The 17,379-nt window shown below is 56.1% G+C and overlaps 6 protein-coding genes across 6 annotated transcripts; 2 read left to right on the forward strand and 4 right to left on the reverse strand.

The window, feature by feature from the left end:
- Positions 1-2,775: 2,775 nt before the first annotated feature.
- On the forward strand, positions 2,776-4,308 carry LTHEOB_5809 (Integral membrane protein; the record flags this gene model as incomplete). The annotated part of the gene is made up of 4 exons (XM_035514995.1): positions 2,776-2,922; positions 2,976-3,058; positions 3,107-3,461; positions 3,604-4,308. 4 exons carry the CDS (start codon positions 2,776-2,778, stop codon positions 4,306-4,308), a joined length of 1,290 nt encoding a protein of 429 aa, XP_035373501.1.
- Positions 4,309-4,566: 258 nt separating this feature from the next.
- Positions 4,567-5,520, reverse strand: LTHEOB_5810 (Zinc finger and btb domain-containing protein 48; the record flags this gene model as incomplete). The annotated part of the gene is made up of 1 exon (XM_035514997.1): positions 4,567-5,520. One exon carries the CDS (start codon positions 5,518-5,520, stop codon positions 4,567-4,569), a length of 954 nt encoding a protein of 317 aa, XP_035373502.1.
- Positions 5,521-6,251: 731 nt separating this feature from the next.
- Positions 6,252-8,531, reverse strand: LTHEOB_5811 (Het domain-containing protein; the record flags this gene model as incomplete). Its single annotated transcript, XM_035514998.1, has 1 exon — positions 6,252-8,531. One exon carries the CDS (start codon positions 8,529-8,531, stop codon positions 6,252-6,254), a length of 2,280 nt encoding a protein of 759 aa, XP_035373503.1.
- A 309-nt stretch (positions 8,532-8,840) lies between these two features.
- On the reverse strand, positions 8,841-10,889 carry LTHEOB_5812 (Yap-binding protein; the record flags this gene model as incomplete). Its single annotated transcript, XM_035514999.1, has 1 exon — positions 8,841-10,889. The coding sequence occupies one exon, from the start codon at positions 10,887-10,889 to the stop codon at positions 8,841-8,843; it is 2,049 nt and encodes a 682-aa protein (XP_035373504.1).
- A 624-nt stretch (positions 10,890-11,513) lies between these two features.
- On the forward strand, positions 11,514-12,038 carry LTHEOB_5813 (U6 small nuclear ribonucleoprotein; the record flags this gene model as incomplete). The annotated part of the gene is made up of 4 exons (XM_035515000.1): positions 11,514-11,642; positions 11,738-11,830; positions 11,890-11,926; positions 11,998-12,038. The coding sequence occupies 4 exons, from the start codon at positions 11,514-11,516 to the stop codon at positions 12,036-12,038; spliced, it is 300 nt and encodes a 99-aa protein (XP_035373505.1).
- A 1,750-nt stretch (positions 12,039-13,788) lies between these two features.
- Positions 13,789-15,929, reverse strand: LTHEOB_5814 (G2 mitotic-specific cyclin; the record flags this gene model as incomplete). The annotated part of the gene is made up of 3 exons (XM_035515001.1): positions 13,789-14,028; positions 14,081-14,620; positions 14,673-15,929. The coding sequence occupies 3 exons, from the start codon at positions 15,927-15,929 to the stop codon at positions 13,789-13,791; spliced, it is 2,037 nt and encodes a 678-aa protein (XP_035373506.1).
- Between the last annotated feature and the right edge of the window lie 1,450 nt (positions 15,930-17,379).

Below are 17,379 nucleotides of genomic sequence, written 5' to 3' on the forward strand. Positions count from 1 at the left end.
AGCCATAAGATCGTCCTTGGAATACTGCGGCTCGTAAAAGCTTGGTCGATCTGCAGTATCAAGCCCTGGCGAGTAGCTGACAGACAAATACGCAGAGTGGCGTGGGCGTGAGTGCCCGGGCCATGTCTTGGGTAGAGATATTTGTTCTAAAGGCGTAGAAGTGAAATGACTTGATGCTAGTATGAAAGGGGGCACAAAAAGCGTCATGCCAATAGTAAGTTCCTCAACAAGGGATGGCAAGTGAAAGATTCGAGCATACTTAGGTTTCACGCAGCTTGCCTTTCGTCTATCGCTACTCTTATCGCCAACAGTGTCCTCATGGACATATGAACTTTCACCACGAGGTTGTTCCATGATCCAACTGCGACAGTGGAAAATTCGCATTGAATTCTGCTAAACGAAGGAAAGAATTCTGACAAGAACGAAGCCAAATATATTCGGGAGTGCTTGAAGGTAGAAGGGTAGGCAGACGACACCTCTTTGTGATGATTCTGGTATTCTCACAATTGAACACAGACTTTACACATTTAAGGGCAAGAGGTCCGATCTTTACCTTCACTGGTGGACCGGCATTATTTATGGCCAGATTGCTTGTGTGGCTGCGATTCCAGGGTTCGTCCATAAATAGCGGTCCCCAACATCCTCTTCCTTCAATCCGACACCACTTCAACAAAAGCATTCTCCACCAATATGTCGAACTCACCTGTCAGCGAAGCTCAATTCCACGAACATACGTATCCTGGTACCATGCGCCCAGAATACACACTTGATGAGAACGGACTTGCTGCCTGCTGTCCTCTGGACAATGGTCACTTCCCGAAGACGGCTCAATACGACCTTGGCATGCTCGACACCTTACCTTTAGAGCTTCTGCAATTCACCCTTGCGCATGTGGACCTGGAAACTCTTACGGGGTTTCGACGGGTCAACCAACGTGCCCGGGACGTCGTCGACTCTATTCATGAGTACGGATCCATCATCATTCACGTACCCAACGTGCTAAGAGCGCTCATCGCTACGGAGGCGGCTTCGTATACAACTTGCAAAGAACTATACGGCAAACTTTGCAGTCCACAATGCGATAATTGTGGAGAGTTCGGCGGGGATTTGTACGTCTTGACTTGCAAACGCCTTTGTGTTGAATGCCGAAGCAGAGCACACCACTACAACCCGGTTTGGGAAAGCTCAGCTCAAGCGCTTTACGACAAGCTTCGCCTCACTCAGGAAGATGTTGCTGGTATTCCGAGGATGCGAACTATACCGGGCCTTTACTCAGTCCCATATTTGAGGGAGTTCTCTCGCTCCAGCCTGTTGGATTTCACATCGATTCGAGATGCAGCTATCAGGCGCCACGGAACCGATGCGGCGGATGGACTGATTTGCCCTGAATGTACGGCTCCGAAGGGCTTCCCAAAATTCAAGACTATGAACCTCGCGGTTATTCGCATACCCGCATTCGACCCGGTTTCCAAGGAGGTCGATTGGGGCTCACATTGCCTCGGATGCTACTATGATGACACAGTCCCAATGGATTTGTTTTTGAAGAAGAATTTCCATCTCCACCTGAACAGATTTGGACACATCAATCATGACCCAACTTCCAAGCAGTTCTATCATAGCAACTTTACCCAAGTAATGCTGCATTTCAAAATACTCGATCAGGAATTCTGGCAGCATCCTTTCTTTTGCTCCAAATGTCCTCCTCGACCATCCTCAGCCGATTCAGTGCTGTGTAATTCCTAAAATTTGAACGTCAATCGTCGCAACCGTTCCCGCACACCATGGTCTATCAATATCCGCTTTACGAGACATCCACATCTGAGCGTGTCCTGTTCTCTGCGGTATCCGGCCAGCCAACTTCAGCAGCCTCATCTCGGAAAGCTAGTCGCGTTATTCAGGTTTGCGCTCCTTCTTCTCGCCTCCATACACAGTCAACGCGTTCTTCGACCAGGACACCCGTTTCGAATGTTGAAGGCAGAGCGGGGCCGGCGAGGGTTAGCAAAATGTGTCACGCTTACCATTCCGAATGTGCTATGGCGCAAAAACCTTTGCGGCGGGTGGTGGAAGACACCATTCCTGAAGCACACAGCGCAAAAGCTGAATGCGGAACACTCCTCAGCTTCGTTGGCGATGACCGGGCCGGTTGGAGGACCTTGCCGACGAGCCGCCAGCCGCGATCCTTCCCGCCGCTTCGTCAAAGAGATCGACAGCGCTTGTCGTTGGGACTCGGTTTGTGGAGAAGCCGAACCTTACTCTGGAAGAAAGAGGACCAGAAAAGGGCAAGGGCGAGACCAAGTGCCAAATCAGGGCTTAGCGGTTTTAGGGTGCTCACTGCGTCTGATCTATCACCACCGTGCCCATTGGGTTCTTGACAACCCGGGTAATGGGGAGAGACAGAAGGATTACAGTGATGACCAACAGTCTGAATCGATTACGCGTCGCTGTGCCAGCAAATGTTTAGCAAGGGATAGGTGATTCCTAAGCAAAGCGTGATGACCCGCCCTTCTTTGGATGCTAGCTTCATCTCCGGACCCTGGTTAGCCTCTTCTTCTTACACCCTCGACGTCAAGCGAGCTGGATCGCGTAGTAATGCCTCAACCGAGCGCTTACTGACAGCCGAACCGACCCCTTGTCGGACTCGAGTGGAAGACGGCATTCCGCGTGCATCCTAGTGCGCATCCTATGATAGAAGTACCCTGCGCCTTTTCCAGAGGCTTGATCGCCGCTTCCACCCGATGTCGACTCGCCTGCACGCAGGGCGACGGTTCCTCGAGCATGCAGGAAGGCCCCCCTCCGCCAAACGAAAATGCCGGGCCCACCATTTTGGGAGTCACCGTTGGCATGACTGTGCTTGCCAGCGTGATCTCTTTTGCGCTTCGTCTCTACGTCCGTATTCGCATGATTCGGAAGATCGGATGGGATGTGAGTTCGCAGAGGGCATTCTTATTAATCACCATGGCCTGACTTTGGAACAGGACTACATGATGTGTATAGCTGCGTTGCTGAGCATCATCGGGATGATCATCGTGATCTTTGAAGTGCAGAACGGAGGGGGAAGGTGAGCGGCAATCATCTATGACTTTTCTGCATGCTGACAAGCCCGTAGACACCGGCAGTACGTCGAACCAAATGTCTTCAGCACAGGGATGTACCTCAACTTCCTCACGCAGCCAATCTACCTGTTCATCGCCTTGTTCGTCAAAGAGTCGGTCGGCTTCTTCCTGCTGCGCATCACCGGAGGCGTGAAGTACAGGATCCTGATCATATCCATCATGGTCGTCCTGGCCGTCTACACCGTCGCCTGCTTCTTTACCATCGTCCTGCAATGCAGAGACCTGCGCATCATCTGGAACCCGACCGTCGAGACGACTTGTTGGAGCATCCACGTCATGCACGGCCTGGGCTACACCAACAGCGTCGTTAATATCGTCACCGACTTTGCCTTTGCCGTCCTCATCCCGGTATGTACTTTCTCCTTCTCTATCTTTCTTTTCCTTCTCTCCCTCTTTTTCTTTCCTTCTCTCTCTCTTTTTCTTTCCTTCTCTCCGAAACACCCACCTCCAACACAATAGTCACTCAACTAAAAAAAAAATAAATCAAAAGATCCCCCTCATCATCCCCCTCCAAATGTCCATCCGCAAGAAGCTCTCCCTCCTGCTCATCCTCGGCATGGGCGTGGCGGCCAGCACCGCGGGCATCATGCGCGCCGTGCACATGGGCGCGTACGGCACGCGCGGCGACTTCCTGTGGGACAGCAGCGCTATTACCATCTGGTACGTCGTCGAGACGCAGGTCGGCGTCGTCGCCGGCAACCTGCCGTGCGCCAAGCCGCTGCTCGTGGCGGCGCGGTGCTGGAAGGGTTCGAGTAGTAATACGAGTGGTGGTGCTGGTCGGAGTGGTGGCGGTTTCTTCACAAAGTATTACTGCGGGTCGTCAGAGGAGGAGGATCGCAGGGGCAGCAGTTGGTCGGGGAGGAGGCGGAGTGAGTTGGCGTTGGTGTTTCCGGCGTTGGCGAAGTCGCCGGTGGTGCAGAAGAGGGGAAGTAGTGGGGAGGCGGGTTTGGTGCGGTTTGGAGGGAATGGTGTGGAGGCCGATACGGTTGCGGTCGTGGAGGGTGGTGGTGGCGGTGGCGGCGGTGAGTTGTTGACGGCGCTAGGAAGGGTGAGCGATGATGGTAGCATCGCAAGGCTGAACAGGGAGATCGGAGGTCGTGGAAGGAGTATATCTGGTCCGGCAGGTGAAGGAGGGGGAATCGTGAGGACCACGAAGGCCAGCGTTGAGTACGATGTTCGCACTTCCATTGTTTAGTTAAATTTAATGTGGTACTTCCCACTTTTGCTTTGAATAGTGTTTGAGATTTCTGCTACGGGATCAGTGATAACGATTTGGCGTGTCCCCAAGCCACTCAGCCGTGAGAGTAATAGAGAGTGGAGATATAAAAGAAACAAGAAAGTCTAGAAGTCTATATACTGTAATGAGAAAATATATACAAAGAAATCAAGACGCTACCTCTACCCATCGTAACTCATTAAACCCCACCAATCAAGACCAAAATCTTACTGGTACTTAAACCAAGCGCAGCCTCCTCAACAGCAGCCTAACGAGCATCTTCACATCCTCCTCATCCTCCTTCTCCAACGCATCCAGCTCCTCAAGCAGCAACCGCGCAACCCCCTTCTCCACACTGCCCCCTCTCTTCTGCTGCTGCTGCTTCTGCTTCTCGTCGCCCCCCTCCTCCACCCCACTCTTCTCTTCCTCCCGATCCGCTCCTCCCGCCGCCGGCATCTCAACCACAACCCCATCCGTCTCGTCATCATGATCGAGATCATCATCGTCAACATCATCATCGCCCATCACGCTGTCACACCGCGTCCCCGCATCCTCAGCCGGCGTCGCAACAACAGCAGCAGCAGCAGCGGTGCCGGCGGCGGCGACGGCAGCAGTGGCAGAAAAATACCCGCTGTCGTCGCCGGACGCGAGGCCGGGTGGCAGGTGCATGTAGTAAGCGTGGAAGGGCGTGTCGCGCATGTGCTGAGCGAGGGCGTCTGGGGTGGCGAACTTGCGGGGGCAGCGGGTGCAAGGGATGGTCCGGCCGCCCATCCCCGTCGCCGTCGTCGTCGTCGTCGTTGATGATGCTGGTGGTGGCACAACAGCAGCAGTAGTAGTGGCAGCAGGGGGAAGCAAGGTGGTGGTTTGCGGCTGTTGGTTGTAGATGCCAGCCGGGCTGATGATGCCGAGGCCGTTCTTGTGCTTGGGGGAGTCGCGGACGTGCGCGTTGAAGGCGTCATCGTTGATGAAGGAGCGGTTGCACAGGGTGCAGCTGGGGTACGAGGACGCGGCCTTGTTGTGCTGGTGCGCGGGCGAGTCGCGGACGTGCTGCGCCAGGGCTTCGGCGCTGGAGAAGGTCTTGTCGCAGGGGACGCAGTGGGTTTGCTTGTGCGCTGGGGCGTTCTCTTTGTGTTGGTTCAGGGCTGCGTCGGTGCGGAAGACTTTCTGGCAGAGGATGCAGTATGGGGACATCGTTCTTGAAGGAGGTGTGTGTTTGCGGGTCGATTCTGCGGTGATGGATCAGTTCGCATTCGTGTGGTGAAATGGACATATAATGGGGACATACAGATTAAGTCGGATGCTTTGGAGTTAGAGGTAGTGATTACAATCTTGTTGGGGTCTATTCTCAAGGTAGACTTGTAGTGGGTGGTTGGTGAAGCAGGAGTCCATCGACCAACATAACACCTTCTTTTAAATTCTTCCTAGATCCGCATCTACCGCCGCACAGCACCACTGCTGCCTTACCGTGCCTCACGGCTCCATCATGCGTTCGTGGAGCTGAAGTGGAGTGTGGGGACGACGATAGTCATGCGCCACAGCATGCGCCACACGACCGGGGTATCTCATTGGTCAATCCTGTCTGTGCCGCAATACTGGCAAGGCTCTCCTCATTCGCTTAAAGATGGACGCCAGGGACATGTAATTGTGCCTTGGCGCGAAAGCGCGCGCGTAAATTCTGTGGATGATAAACCTGGAAAAGCGATGTGGCTGAGCTGGTATTTGATGCAGTTGCCTTGACGTGGCAAATCGACCTGGATAGCAGTCGAAAAGTGGATATTGGCTTGCTGTATGTTCTTTAATGTCTCATTCCTGAGACGGAAAGTGGATACCAGCGTAAACAGGATTGGGGAAATGCAATCATATGGATGGTTCTCGATTGCTGGAGTGCAAAAAGGTCAAAGCTTCGGATCAAGGGGCACCACCTATCCGACAATCCAGGCGCGTTCCCTCCCAAAGCAGATCCCGTGGTGAAGATTTTCTGTACCAATTTCTTCATCTCTGTTCAGCGAGACAAGCGCGCAGAAACGGGCAACGATCGGATCTTCAGCATTGACCCCGCCATCAACAATATCAACCAAGCAAGCCATAAAATCAGCCTTCTCAGCCGCCACATCTTCCCGGAAAATCAAAGCCGGGCATTGGACGGCCAGCAAATCAATAGGCTCTTCATCCTGCTCGTCAACGACGGTGCAGTTCCGCAGACGATAGCTCCTCCAGGGGCGGTGGCCCTCCACCTTCAGAGCCACCGCCGTGTCCCGCAAAGACACTCCCACATCTGCTGCTGTAGTGCTCCCTCCCTTCACCACAAGAACAACGCCATCAGCCTCGACCGGGAGACCCTCCGGCGTCAGCGTCGACCACTTGTACCTCACGAACGCGAAGCCCGCCTTCCCCAAGAAGGACGTGGGCGCCCAGCCCATGCCAGGCGTGTCCGCGAACTTGGGCCCGCCGAGGAACAGCAAGTCCTGCGGCACGCGCGGAAGGTGCTTGAGAAACACCTCCATCCGCCGCTCGGCATCCGATTCATCAAGCAAAAACCCCGGATCCGCATCCACGATCGTCGCCACGCAGACGGGCTCGTCAGCCGCGCGGCTGGTCGTGCGGCGCGCCAGCGTCTCGAGGAGGATCAGAAAGATGGCTGAGAGGGGCGACTCGCCCTCGAAATCGGCAAACCCAGCCGGACCGTCGCGAGCATAAGCGCGGAAGTGGGCCGGGATGCCGAGGTGGAGGAGCGGGTCGTGCGCCTTGGTGGGCAGCGTGCTGACGAGGCAGGCCGGCTCGCACGTGAGGCAGTCCTGGACGAGCCGGTCGAGCGCGAGCGGCCCGTCGCCGAACTGGAAGATGACGAGCTCGGGTTCGTTGAGGCTGGCTTCCTGCAGCGTCCACAGCCGCCGCTGCCACGTCGAGCTGCCGAGGCGGACCGCCCGCTCTACCGGGTCGACGACGACGGGTACGCCGCCACCGCTGCTGCCGACGCGTTGCAGGTCTTCGTCCAGCACGAGGACGGCGCTGGCGTCGCGGTAGGTGGTGCCCATGCGCCGGATGGAGAGCGTCCGCGAGGGGCCGGACACGGGGACGCAGATGGTGTCCATCCAGAGTCCGGCCATCTGCCACTCCGTGTCGAATTGCCTGAGCAAGCTCAGTAAGCGGAAGACCTGGCACTTCGGGAGAGCGTTCGATTTCGGGTTTCCCAGGCCGTGGCTCCATACGTGCGATAGTGCCAAGTAGCGTTCCGACGGCTCTCGGGGAACCAACTTGAGACTGACCTCTCCTCCGGGCTGTTCCTCCAACTTGATTATCGGAAGACGGTTGTTCTGGATGATATGGTCGAGTTCGTCTAGCGTGACTCCGAGAAACGTGCAGGAATCTCCGGTACACTGTGGGGTATGCTGGGGCTTGTAGTCACCCTGGAGCTGGTCGCACAGGCAGAGGCGGGCAGTGCAACGGGAATGATCTCGCTTCCTGACAGGCGGCAGTCTGGTAAAGTAGTACGCCGTACTGGCATCCATGGATGGGAAAGCGGCGATCTGGTTCCGACACCAGCCCACGTTGATCATTTCGTTTACCAGAATCTCCTCCATTCTTCCAGGCGGCCGCCGCGTCACGAGCCCAGAAGCATGCGACAACCGCTGGTCACTGATGGCCTTCAGAAATCCCTCGCTCCAGGGCACGAACGGCAGAATCATCATGCTTTCCACAAGACTCGTGATGGACAAGGCGATGGGCCAACGGTCAGGACAGGCAGCTAGTGAAACGGCCATGGCGCCGGGCGGCCGAAAGCATGCATATCGGATTGCGATCGTGAGACACCGCTCGATACGCTGGACCGCCGACTTCTGCGCTTCTTTTGGAAGTTTCAGGAGCCCTTCTGCAAAGTTCCTGAAGTAGTCTACCAGATTTTTCGTCGTGACGTGGGGGCCGTCAACAAAGTCTGCCTGGAGCACCGGCACGCCGACAGCCGCGAAAGCTTCGTTTATGACACCAAAGAAAAGCCACTCCTGGAAGATCCCGGTGCGTTGGTGTAAATCGTACCCCTTTTCGTCTGTCCAACCAGCTGTATCTGTCTCCGTTATGTCGGGATCGAAGTACCTCCGGGAAGGATAGCGGTAGAAATCGCCTCTGTCGTACTCCTGCAGCGCCAAGTGCGGCACCCGAAGTAATGGGCTACGCGTAGGCCCTTCTATTTTGGGTAAGTGGTCCATTTCGTGAAGATAGGCGACGGGTAATAGAGTAAGGTTTGAGTGAGATTCGTAGCCGTCATCTCCCGTAAGCCCCGCCCCTCAATCTGACGTATGATTGGTCCCAAACGTGGGGGCGCTGTGGATTGAAGATCTTCAATGCACAATAGCTGGACTGGATATAAAAAAAAAAACTATACAACAGCATCAGCGTAAGAAATCTGAATCAGTTCTGAAGTAATTTGCAAAGTCATCGCATAGGAACAGCCCGGGACCCGCCCTTGTATACAACATCTTCGTTCTTGAATATCGAGGTGACTCAAGAGCTACCCCTTACGCAGCATTAAGCATCTTAACCCCACTTTCCACCCGATCCAGCACATCCTCCAAAACATTCAAATCTCCTAAGCCCATTGCAACACCCTGCTCCCCCTCCTCGTTCTTCAATTCACCCTCCTCCAGGGATTTCCTGAATGAACCAGCCGCTTGCCTCAGAGGAAAGAGGTAGCTCCCACCTACGTCGTTGCCCTCGTGCAGACCCGGGATATCCAGGACCTTGTGCAGCGGCTTCGCTGAAAGAAGGAGGTAGTAGAAGTTGAGTGTGGCCAGGTAGAACGACAAGTTGAGCTTGAACTTTTGCCACGCCTCGGAAATCGACGGGCCGGAGAGGTCGTGGGTGATTTCAGGGAAAAGGAAAGGAGCAATCGTGGCTAGAGCTACAGGCGTCGTGAAGATAGATGGAGACTCGGGATCGGTATCGGTGGCGGAAGAAGTCGTGCGCGAATGCCCGGGAGTCTTCTTTGAAGAGGAAGCCGATGCTGCTTGTTGTTCCGCTTGAAGAGTTGCCAAATTTGCCTCGATCGTCTCTCCCTTCATCCAGCCCACGGCCGTGGCTTTGAGATTTTCGTAGGGGCAGTGTTCTAGCGTATCGCGGATGAAGGTGAGGCGAACAAGGTCAGATGGGTGGGAGCGTAAGACAGACGTGGTGAGGTAGTGTGCGTGGTAGCGGAGAATTGGTGACGGGTTGTTCGCTGCCAGAAGAGAAGTGACTTGAAGATACTTGATGAAGTCCTCGTCTTCTGCCGGTTCACCAATTAGATTCTTCTCGACCGCCAGAATTCCTAGTGTTAGCAGACTGTCCACCAGCGAATCCGCATGAAGGCCAGTGTCCATGGCCGTGTCAAGACCGACAAAGTTGTGTAAAATCGTTGCGTGGTCTGGGAACAAGGGAAGATCCTTGGTGTGTGTTTGGAGCCCGTAAATGACATCTCCGATCTTTCGTGCTGTGAAAAGGTATAGTGCACCAGTCTTTGCCAACGGAATATCTGCTGCTGCTGCAGGCGGTTCTTCTTCCGTGGGCAGCCCGGTAGGCTCAGGCTTGGTATCCTTAATGGCAGCCAGGAGATCCTCAGATTTGATATCAAGATCCATAGACAGTGCAGCCAGTTGGCCGACTATTCCGGTTCTCGCCACGAGCGGTTCCTCAGAGTTAAAGCGTTCTGCGAACGTCTTCTTATTCGGGATATTACGCTCAGGATGAAACTTCTCATGGACCCGGCTTGACCAGGCAAGTGCAGGAGCATCACCAAGGGACGGAAAAGAGTTCATATAATCTTCCAGAATGTGCGTAACGAACGACTGCAGCAATGCCTTCTGCATATCATCCTCCGCGGGTGCTGGCGATTCCTTGGAGGCCTCCGGATCAGGCGCTGGTGCGATTTGATTTGAACCAGCAAGGGAGAAGCTGCTCGTTCTGGGCGGAAGATGTGGGCGCTTGGTTCCGGACAGAGTCTTCAGAAATTTGGTGACAGCAGGAGTGAGCTCGCCGGCGTAAGGGCCCGAATCTCCGTACGCACTCAACACCGCCTGCAGTGAGGTAGACAGAAAGCGGCTGGGGTATTTCGTCTTGATGCGCGGATGCAGCACAGACAGCATGGAGAGCAGTGCGTCGAATTGCATTACCTGGAGAGGAACCTTGGATGGAGCCGCATGATCCGCGCTGGACTCGCCTGCAACGCTCTCGTCGTCAGAGATGATGGCGTTGTCAGCGGCGCGCGCAAGAGCCTCATCATCATCCTCCTCCTGCTCGATGGTGCTGAAATCGATCAGCCGCAGCGCCTCGGTGACCTTGAGAACAACCTCACGTGGGTTGCCAAGGCGTGCGATGTCCTGCAAGCAATCCTCTGAGGCGGGCAGCAGTGGGAGCAGAAGCTGGACCAGGTCCCAGCCGATGTTGGACGTGAGCTCCGGGTCCTGCAGAACTCGGTGTAACATTGGCAATAGCTCAGGGCTGAGGTTGTGCTCGATGAGAGTGAGGTACGTCAAGTGGTCCATCACGGGCGGGCGCCCCGCGATGAGGGGATGCTCGTCTTCGCTGCTCATGGCGGGGTAGTGGGATGGCGTCGGCGCAGACAGTAAGGGATGGGGATGCTGGAAGAATGAATGCGTGGGGTGCAGAGAAAGTGTGGGTGGAGAGACAAGGCGGGCAGGGAGATGTCGATGTCAATGATCTGTGGCAGGGTTCGAGGAAGGCAGCGGCCGTCCTGGTTGTTCCGTGAAACCGCGGCAGCGTCATCATCATCGCGGCGTAAGTTTGCTGCAGAATCACGTGGCGCCGCATGCGCCGCGCGAATCACCCGCCGCCCACCATCTCTCGCGCGGGCAAGCCAAGTGCTGTCGTAGCGGCAAGTGAAACAGAGCAGAGTGCGTTGTTTCATCCGCGCGCGGCCAGTCGAAGCCCGTTCCAACGCGCCCGCCCGCTCCCGCCCACCCGTGGCGCGAAAGCAGGTGACCGTGACCAGCAAGCTCGGTGCGGCAGAACCTCGGCACCGCCGCCGGTGCGAATCACCGCGACCTTGTTGCCGCCGCCGACGGACACCAACCGCCGCCGTCATCACAGCTTGCTGTCCCACACTCCGCGCAGCTCGACGCTCCTTTCCGCTCGACCACCCCGGTCCCTCCCGTCCTCGCCCGACGAACTATTCCTCCGCCATTCACGTCTAAACCATGGCTGACGTCGACGAATCCGGCGCCGGTGCGCCCGTGAACGAACCTCTCGATCTCGTGCGCCTTTCCCTGGATGAGATTGTGTTTGTGAAGCTACGAGGCGATCGCGAGCTCAAGGGTCGCCTGCATGTGAGTCGCCAAGCTTTGCTCTAGCTTCTGGGGCTCGTTCACTCCTAAAAGCCACCCACCAGCCTGCAACCTTGGAGCTAATGTCTTCCACCCAGGCATATGACAGCCATTGCAACCTTGTCCTTGGTGACGTTGAGGAGATCATATATGTGGTTGAGGAAGATGCAAATGAGGAGGAGGTCGTGAGGGTATGGCCCCAGCTCAGACTCGTACGAGTTGGGCCAGCGCATGGCTGACGATGGTATAGACGGTCAAGAAGCAGTCAGAAATGCTGTTCGTAAGAGGTATGAGGCCAGAGCCATGGATGTGGACTGACTGATGGAACGATCATGCGCTGACTCTACGCCATGAACAGGTGACTCGGTAGTCCTCATCTCGCCGCAGGCAGCCGCATAAACATACACGACCTTACTCGGCGTTGAACGCATCCCCTGGCAGTCCAGGCTGGTCACGCTGGAGAAAGATCAAAGCACCAAGCAAGGAGCATACGCCAATCGAAATGGGTCCACAAACACCTCGCGTCGTGCGATGACCATGCGGAGAAGCTGCAAGAGGTGTCAGCGCACGAATAATCCACACATTCCTCAATGGAGCACCAAGAGAAGCGCAAGGAGTAAGGCCTTGACTGGAATTGGACCAGATAGATACCTCTACTAGGGAAAGCGGGCTAGGTGCAGCCGTTGCCGAAAAATAAAACGCTTTGACTATTGAGAATCTTGGGTGCTTGACCCTTCTCTGGGCACGTGTGCAGCATTTTACGAGCGGCTAGCATACTCGAATATTGGAAAGAGGGAAATGAAAAGCTGGATTTACGATTGATTGAATCGTTTCGTTCGGATTTACATGCCTCCTGGCATCTAGTCATCAGGACAATACCATGGTCAATGTCAATATCTGGGTCTTGCTTTCAATTGAAGTCTGTGTGGTTTATGGTATAAGTGATTATTGCCTGAGAAAAAGCCGATGCATCGAATATGGCAATTTGATCCTTTTCAAAGGAATAAATGAATTGAATACAGTTAAAGTAACGACGGAAAGTCATCAGACTTGATGGTTCTCCCTTTTATTCACCAGCATTTAAACTTGGATAATTGTAGAACATAAGAGGGTATAGTTTGAGTAAAAGTTATTCCAGTGTAACTCAACTGAAAAGAGCCCCAGCCAACGACTGCACATTGTGCAGCATACCGTCAGCCATGTCCGCAACATGAATAGTAGCCCGTCGTTTTTTTAAGCCCACCAAAACCACCCATCCACCCATCCACCTAACCACCGTTCCGTTGTCAATCGTCCGTCCGTACCATATTGAGTATAGAGAATCAAAAAGAACAAAAGACCAGCAACTATTCCTCTCGAATCCGTATCGAATCGTCCTCGGCAGAGTTCCTCCCACCATTAGCGCCTGACCAGCATCAAATGAACCTTTTCTATCCATCGCCAGTGCCAGTCCGACGCAACCCTTTATACATAGGAAAATGCAAGAAACAGAAAAGTGAAAAGACGCAGGGGACACGCAAGACGTGAAAAGGGGGAATTCGGGGAAGAGTAAGCTAAAGGGGGAATTAAGAGTTCGTCTCGTCGTGACTTCGTAAGTACTCTTTCTGTGTGTTGTGTGGTGTTGATTGTACTTCTGTGCCTGTCGTTCGACGCGCGAGAACCGTGGAGGGCAACAAACAGAAAACAGCAAAACCTCAAAGGAAATGTGGTGGTGAAGCCAGTCTTCAACTGATGAGTCAAAGGGCGATTGGACAGTATCCAACCGTTCCGCAAAAGTCTCAGCAATTGAGTACAGGCGTGTGGTGGGGCGAACTCCGACTTGACGAGTCCAATAAGACAATGCCCAAGGTGTCCAGTTTCAGGAAGCAAACTCAATCTTAGCTCAAAGCATCGAGGGAGCGACCCATCCACTGGGGGTATAATACCAAGGCGCCAGCGCGGAGACAGAGGAGCCTGGGGGAAAAGAATGGTGTAATCAGCTGGTCTCCAAGAAAGCAAATGAAGCAAATCCCAAAATCGATAGCGCTTCGGCTCCACTTCAAATACAAAATGCCAAAGAAAAGCTACCCAAATATTGGGAGCGGAAGCACAGAAGGTTGCGATGCAGCGAACGGCTGTTGGGCAGGGCAACAGCTGGAGATCATTGCGATCACTTACGGAGCCAAGATCCGGTGCCGAAGCTGTCGCGATGATTCTGCTGAGGCAGCTGGAAGCCCTTCTGAATCTCGGCTTCCACGAACAGAGATGCACGCTTGTAGCGCTTATCGGCGTACTTCTCGAAGACAGCGGCGTGGTGCTTTTGAGGGTGTTCGCTGCATTCGAGCATGACCGATACAAGCGAGCGAAGTTGGGACCAGGTGTAGCCCGAGTAGTGAACGTGGGCCTTGCTCTATGCGAAGTTAGCGAATGAACGAGGGGAAAGCTGAATCAGAAATGCTTACCCAGTCACCCTTCTTGAGCATGAAGCGGGCAAGGCAATGAGCACCGGCAGCCAGGAAGCTGGGGACACATCCGACGAAGCGCTCATCCATAATGGTGATCTCGAGGAAGTACTTGGCTAATGTGCGAGTCTCAAGGTCGTAGTCATCGGCCTTGCTGATGCGGCGGAGGAAGCTCATCGGACCAGGCCAGCCAAGTTCGAATTGGAGCATGCTAAGCATGAAACGCTCAGCCTTGAGGATCTCGTCGACGGTGTATCCGCCATCGACCATGTACACGATCTCAGACACAGAAGGACAATTGATCTCCTCGTACTTCGCCGCGACGAATATCGCAGTGGCGCCGACCAGCTGGAGCTTGCCAAGGGACACGACCTTGCAGGAGAGGAAGCGGTCGACGTAGTTGACGGCAAGGAAGAGTGTCTCTGGGAGAAGAGTAAACCGGTGATGTACCTGGACCAGCCAGTCCATGAGGACCGAACGCATGGACCATTGGATCTCAGATTGGTTGTCCATGTAGAACGGGTTGGGCCTCATGCGATCCTGCAGGTATGTGAGTCATCAGGCGGAAATAGACGATCATTTTACATCTTACCTCAAGTTTCCTCATGTAGTCGAAGATCTCGTCGCCATACTCGGCAACCATAGACGTGTCCCAGGCTTCATCCTCAATGTCCTCGGTGGTCTTGGTGGCGTCCACGTACATCGCGGCTTCCTCGAGCTCACGGCGAGTGCGCGCGGTGACTCTTGGGGCGAGGACCACAGTAACGCCACCGGTAGTGTTGTCGGTCCTGTTCCTGAGGGAACGTGTGGTGTATCCGGTGTAGCCATCGGCGTCGTAGTACTCCTCGTCTTCCTCATCCCAATACTCTTCAAACCTCTCTGCCTCAGCAAGCGCAATGGCCTCTGCCTTCGCATCCTGCTCCTCCTGTTCGGCGTCATCGTTTTCCTTTTCCGAAATCTCGGCAAGTTCGTCCTCGGTGACAGGAAGGGCGTCGTCTTCCTCGGGCAGGTCGGCATCAAGGCCGGCGATTTGGTGGCATTCCTCAGCAGCAATAGCTGTTTCGAGACTAGTGGTCGATTCCTCACTCGAAAGCGTAACGCTCTCCTCAACGGTCTTCTCGACGATGCTTTCAACCTTGTGAAGCTTTTCGGAGGGCGGCGAAAGCTGAGGCGCAGTGTTGCTCCTCTCACGGCGACGGACCGGTTCGGCATCAACAGGAGCAGCGTTCTCTTTGAAGACGGTCGTGCTACGCTTGGGGATAGTCTTCTTGGTGTGGAGGGGTTGAGGTGCGATCTCGGCGACACTGGTCTTGGGCGCGACCGGCTCGGCGACGGCGGGCTTCTGCGCAATCGATGAGAGCGGTCGCTGAGCGGGACGCAGAATCGCAGCAGGCTTGGTCGCTTCCTGGATGGGAGCGAGCACGTCTTTCTTAGCAGCCACGGGCTCGTCCTTGGCTAAATGCGTGTTGCGCGTGGTGTTGCTAACGTCGGCAAAGGCAGTACGCTTCGCAGCAGCCTTGATGCCAGCATTCTGGGCAAGCGACGAGAGCGCGGGCGTTGACTTATTGCGCTGGTGGATAGTCTTGCCAGCGGGAGCAGCAGGCACACTGTTCTCGTTGTGGACGCGCAGAGAGCGCAAGGGGCGCTGAGGCTGCTCGCGACACCGGATTAGCTTTTCGCTGAGACAAAAGTCCATTGGGCGGAGTGGCGCGGGAGTGGGGAGAGGTTCCGACGAGTCAGCGTGCATGAAGCTCGGAGTGAGGTTGCTCTCGAGCTCGAGGCCGATGCTTGGGGGAGGGTGCGCAGGTGGCAGCGAGCAAGCATTGAGAATACGTACCTTCGCATCCATGGTGGCAGGGTGCAGCGATGCGTTGTTAGCAGTGGCGAGGATGGAGTGGAGCGTGCTGGTGGAGTGGAATCGGGTCGGCGATCCTCAGCACTCGAAGGAACGGTGAGCTCGCGGACACAACAAACAACCGGTGACCAGCAGCGTGCCGCGGCGCGCGCGCACAGGTGGATCTCGCAGGATGCTGGGCCGGGCGCACAGTCAGGCCGCTAGAGCACTACTAACAGTGCTTGCGGATAAGGCGCTGCTGCGGAACAATGGGACGGTGAGGCGGTGGGGAGGGTTGACGAGAGAGTGCGTTGGAGCTTGCACCGCTGTAAAAGGCGCGCCTACTGTTTTGCGTCGCTGCACTTGTAAACACAGCAACGGCCCTGAGATCCCTGCAGCTGCCTGCCCAATGAGCGTCGGCGCTCGCACGGGCCACTCGTCCCAGGCCCGGAGAAACGGCCCCGGCAGCGCCGAAAGACGGTCAGCGCGCAACGAACCCAAGGGTCGCTAGCGGCATCGGCACGTCCCCACATGCGTCGCCAAGCATGTCGTCACCCCGCAACTGTCCACCGCGCGTCTCCAGACGATGCGATCTTTTCTTTTGGCGAACCGGGCTCGCCGCCACGCTCGTCGCGCGCACAGTCTGCCGCTTCTATATGTGTCGCATGCCTCCCCGCTGCCGCCCGCCGGATTTTTGGCCCGCCCCCGCCCGCCGTCGTCCGCCGGTGCAAGCCCCGCGCTGGCGGCGGCCTGGCGCAGGGCGCGCGCCGGGTGATGCGTCAACGGCGCGCGGGAACGTGACCTAGCACGCACCCCCTCGACATTCGCAACCACGCCGCTCCGCCAGCGCGCCGTCCTGCGACTGTCTTGCGCGCGCCCTACGCCTGTTCTGTGTCTGTTCCGCAGCCGCGCAGGGTGCTGGCAGGCTGTTGGGCCGTTCGATGGCTTGTGTCGAGTGCCAGCAGGGCGCCCCACTCCAGCCTATCAAGTCAATCGGCACCCGCTTTCCCAAAACTCACCATCCTGCAAGCGATTCGAACCTCGCGCGATGCGCTCCCGCTCGCGCCGACGTCTAGTGAGGCCCTGCGACCTCAGCCGTGTCGGCGGCGGCAGCAGGCGGCCACGAGGGGGCGCCCGGTGTTCCTCTGGCGCTCTGCTGTGCGGGTAGGGTGCGCAGATCTGCCGCGATGCCGCCGTCGCTGAAGAGCACCCGCCAACTCCACTTGCGCCGGCCGCGCGCAGCGGCAGACAGGCGTCCAGACGCTGCAGCTCCCGGAGCGCGTGGCCTGCTTCCGCGCTCTGCGCAGCACGGTGTGGAGAAGGGCCGTGTCGCATCACTATCGCCTGTTCCCTCAGGCCTTCCGGCGTAATCGCGGAGAGACGGTCTTGCGCCGTCCGCTGCGATCTGCCAAGTGCAGCTGCAAGAATGCGAGCTCGGCGGCGGTCTCGCCCGGGCGCGCTCGCT

The sequence above is a fragment of the Lasiodiplodia theobromae genome (genome assembly GCF_012971845.1).
Source record: "Lasiodiplodia theobromae strain AM2As chromosome Unknown scaffold_16, whole genome shotgun sequence".
Classification (NCBI taxonomy): Eukaryota; Fungi; Ascomycota; class Dothideomycetes; order Botryosphaeriales; family Botryosphaeriaceae; genus Lasiodiplodia; species Lasiodiplodia theobromae.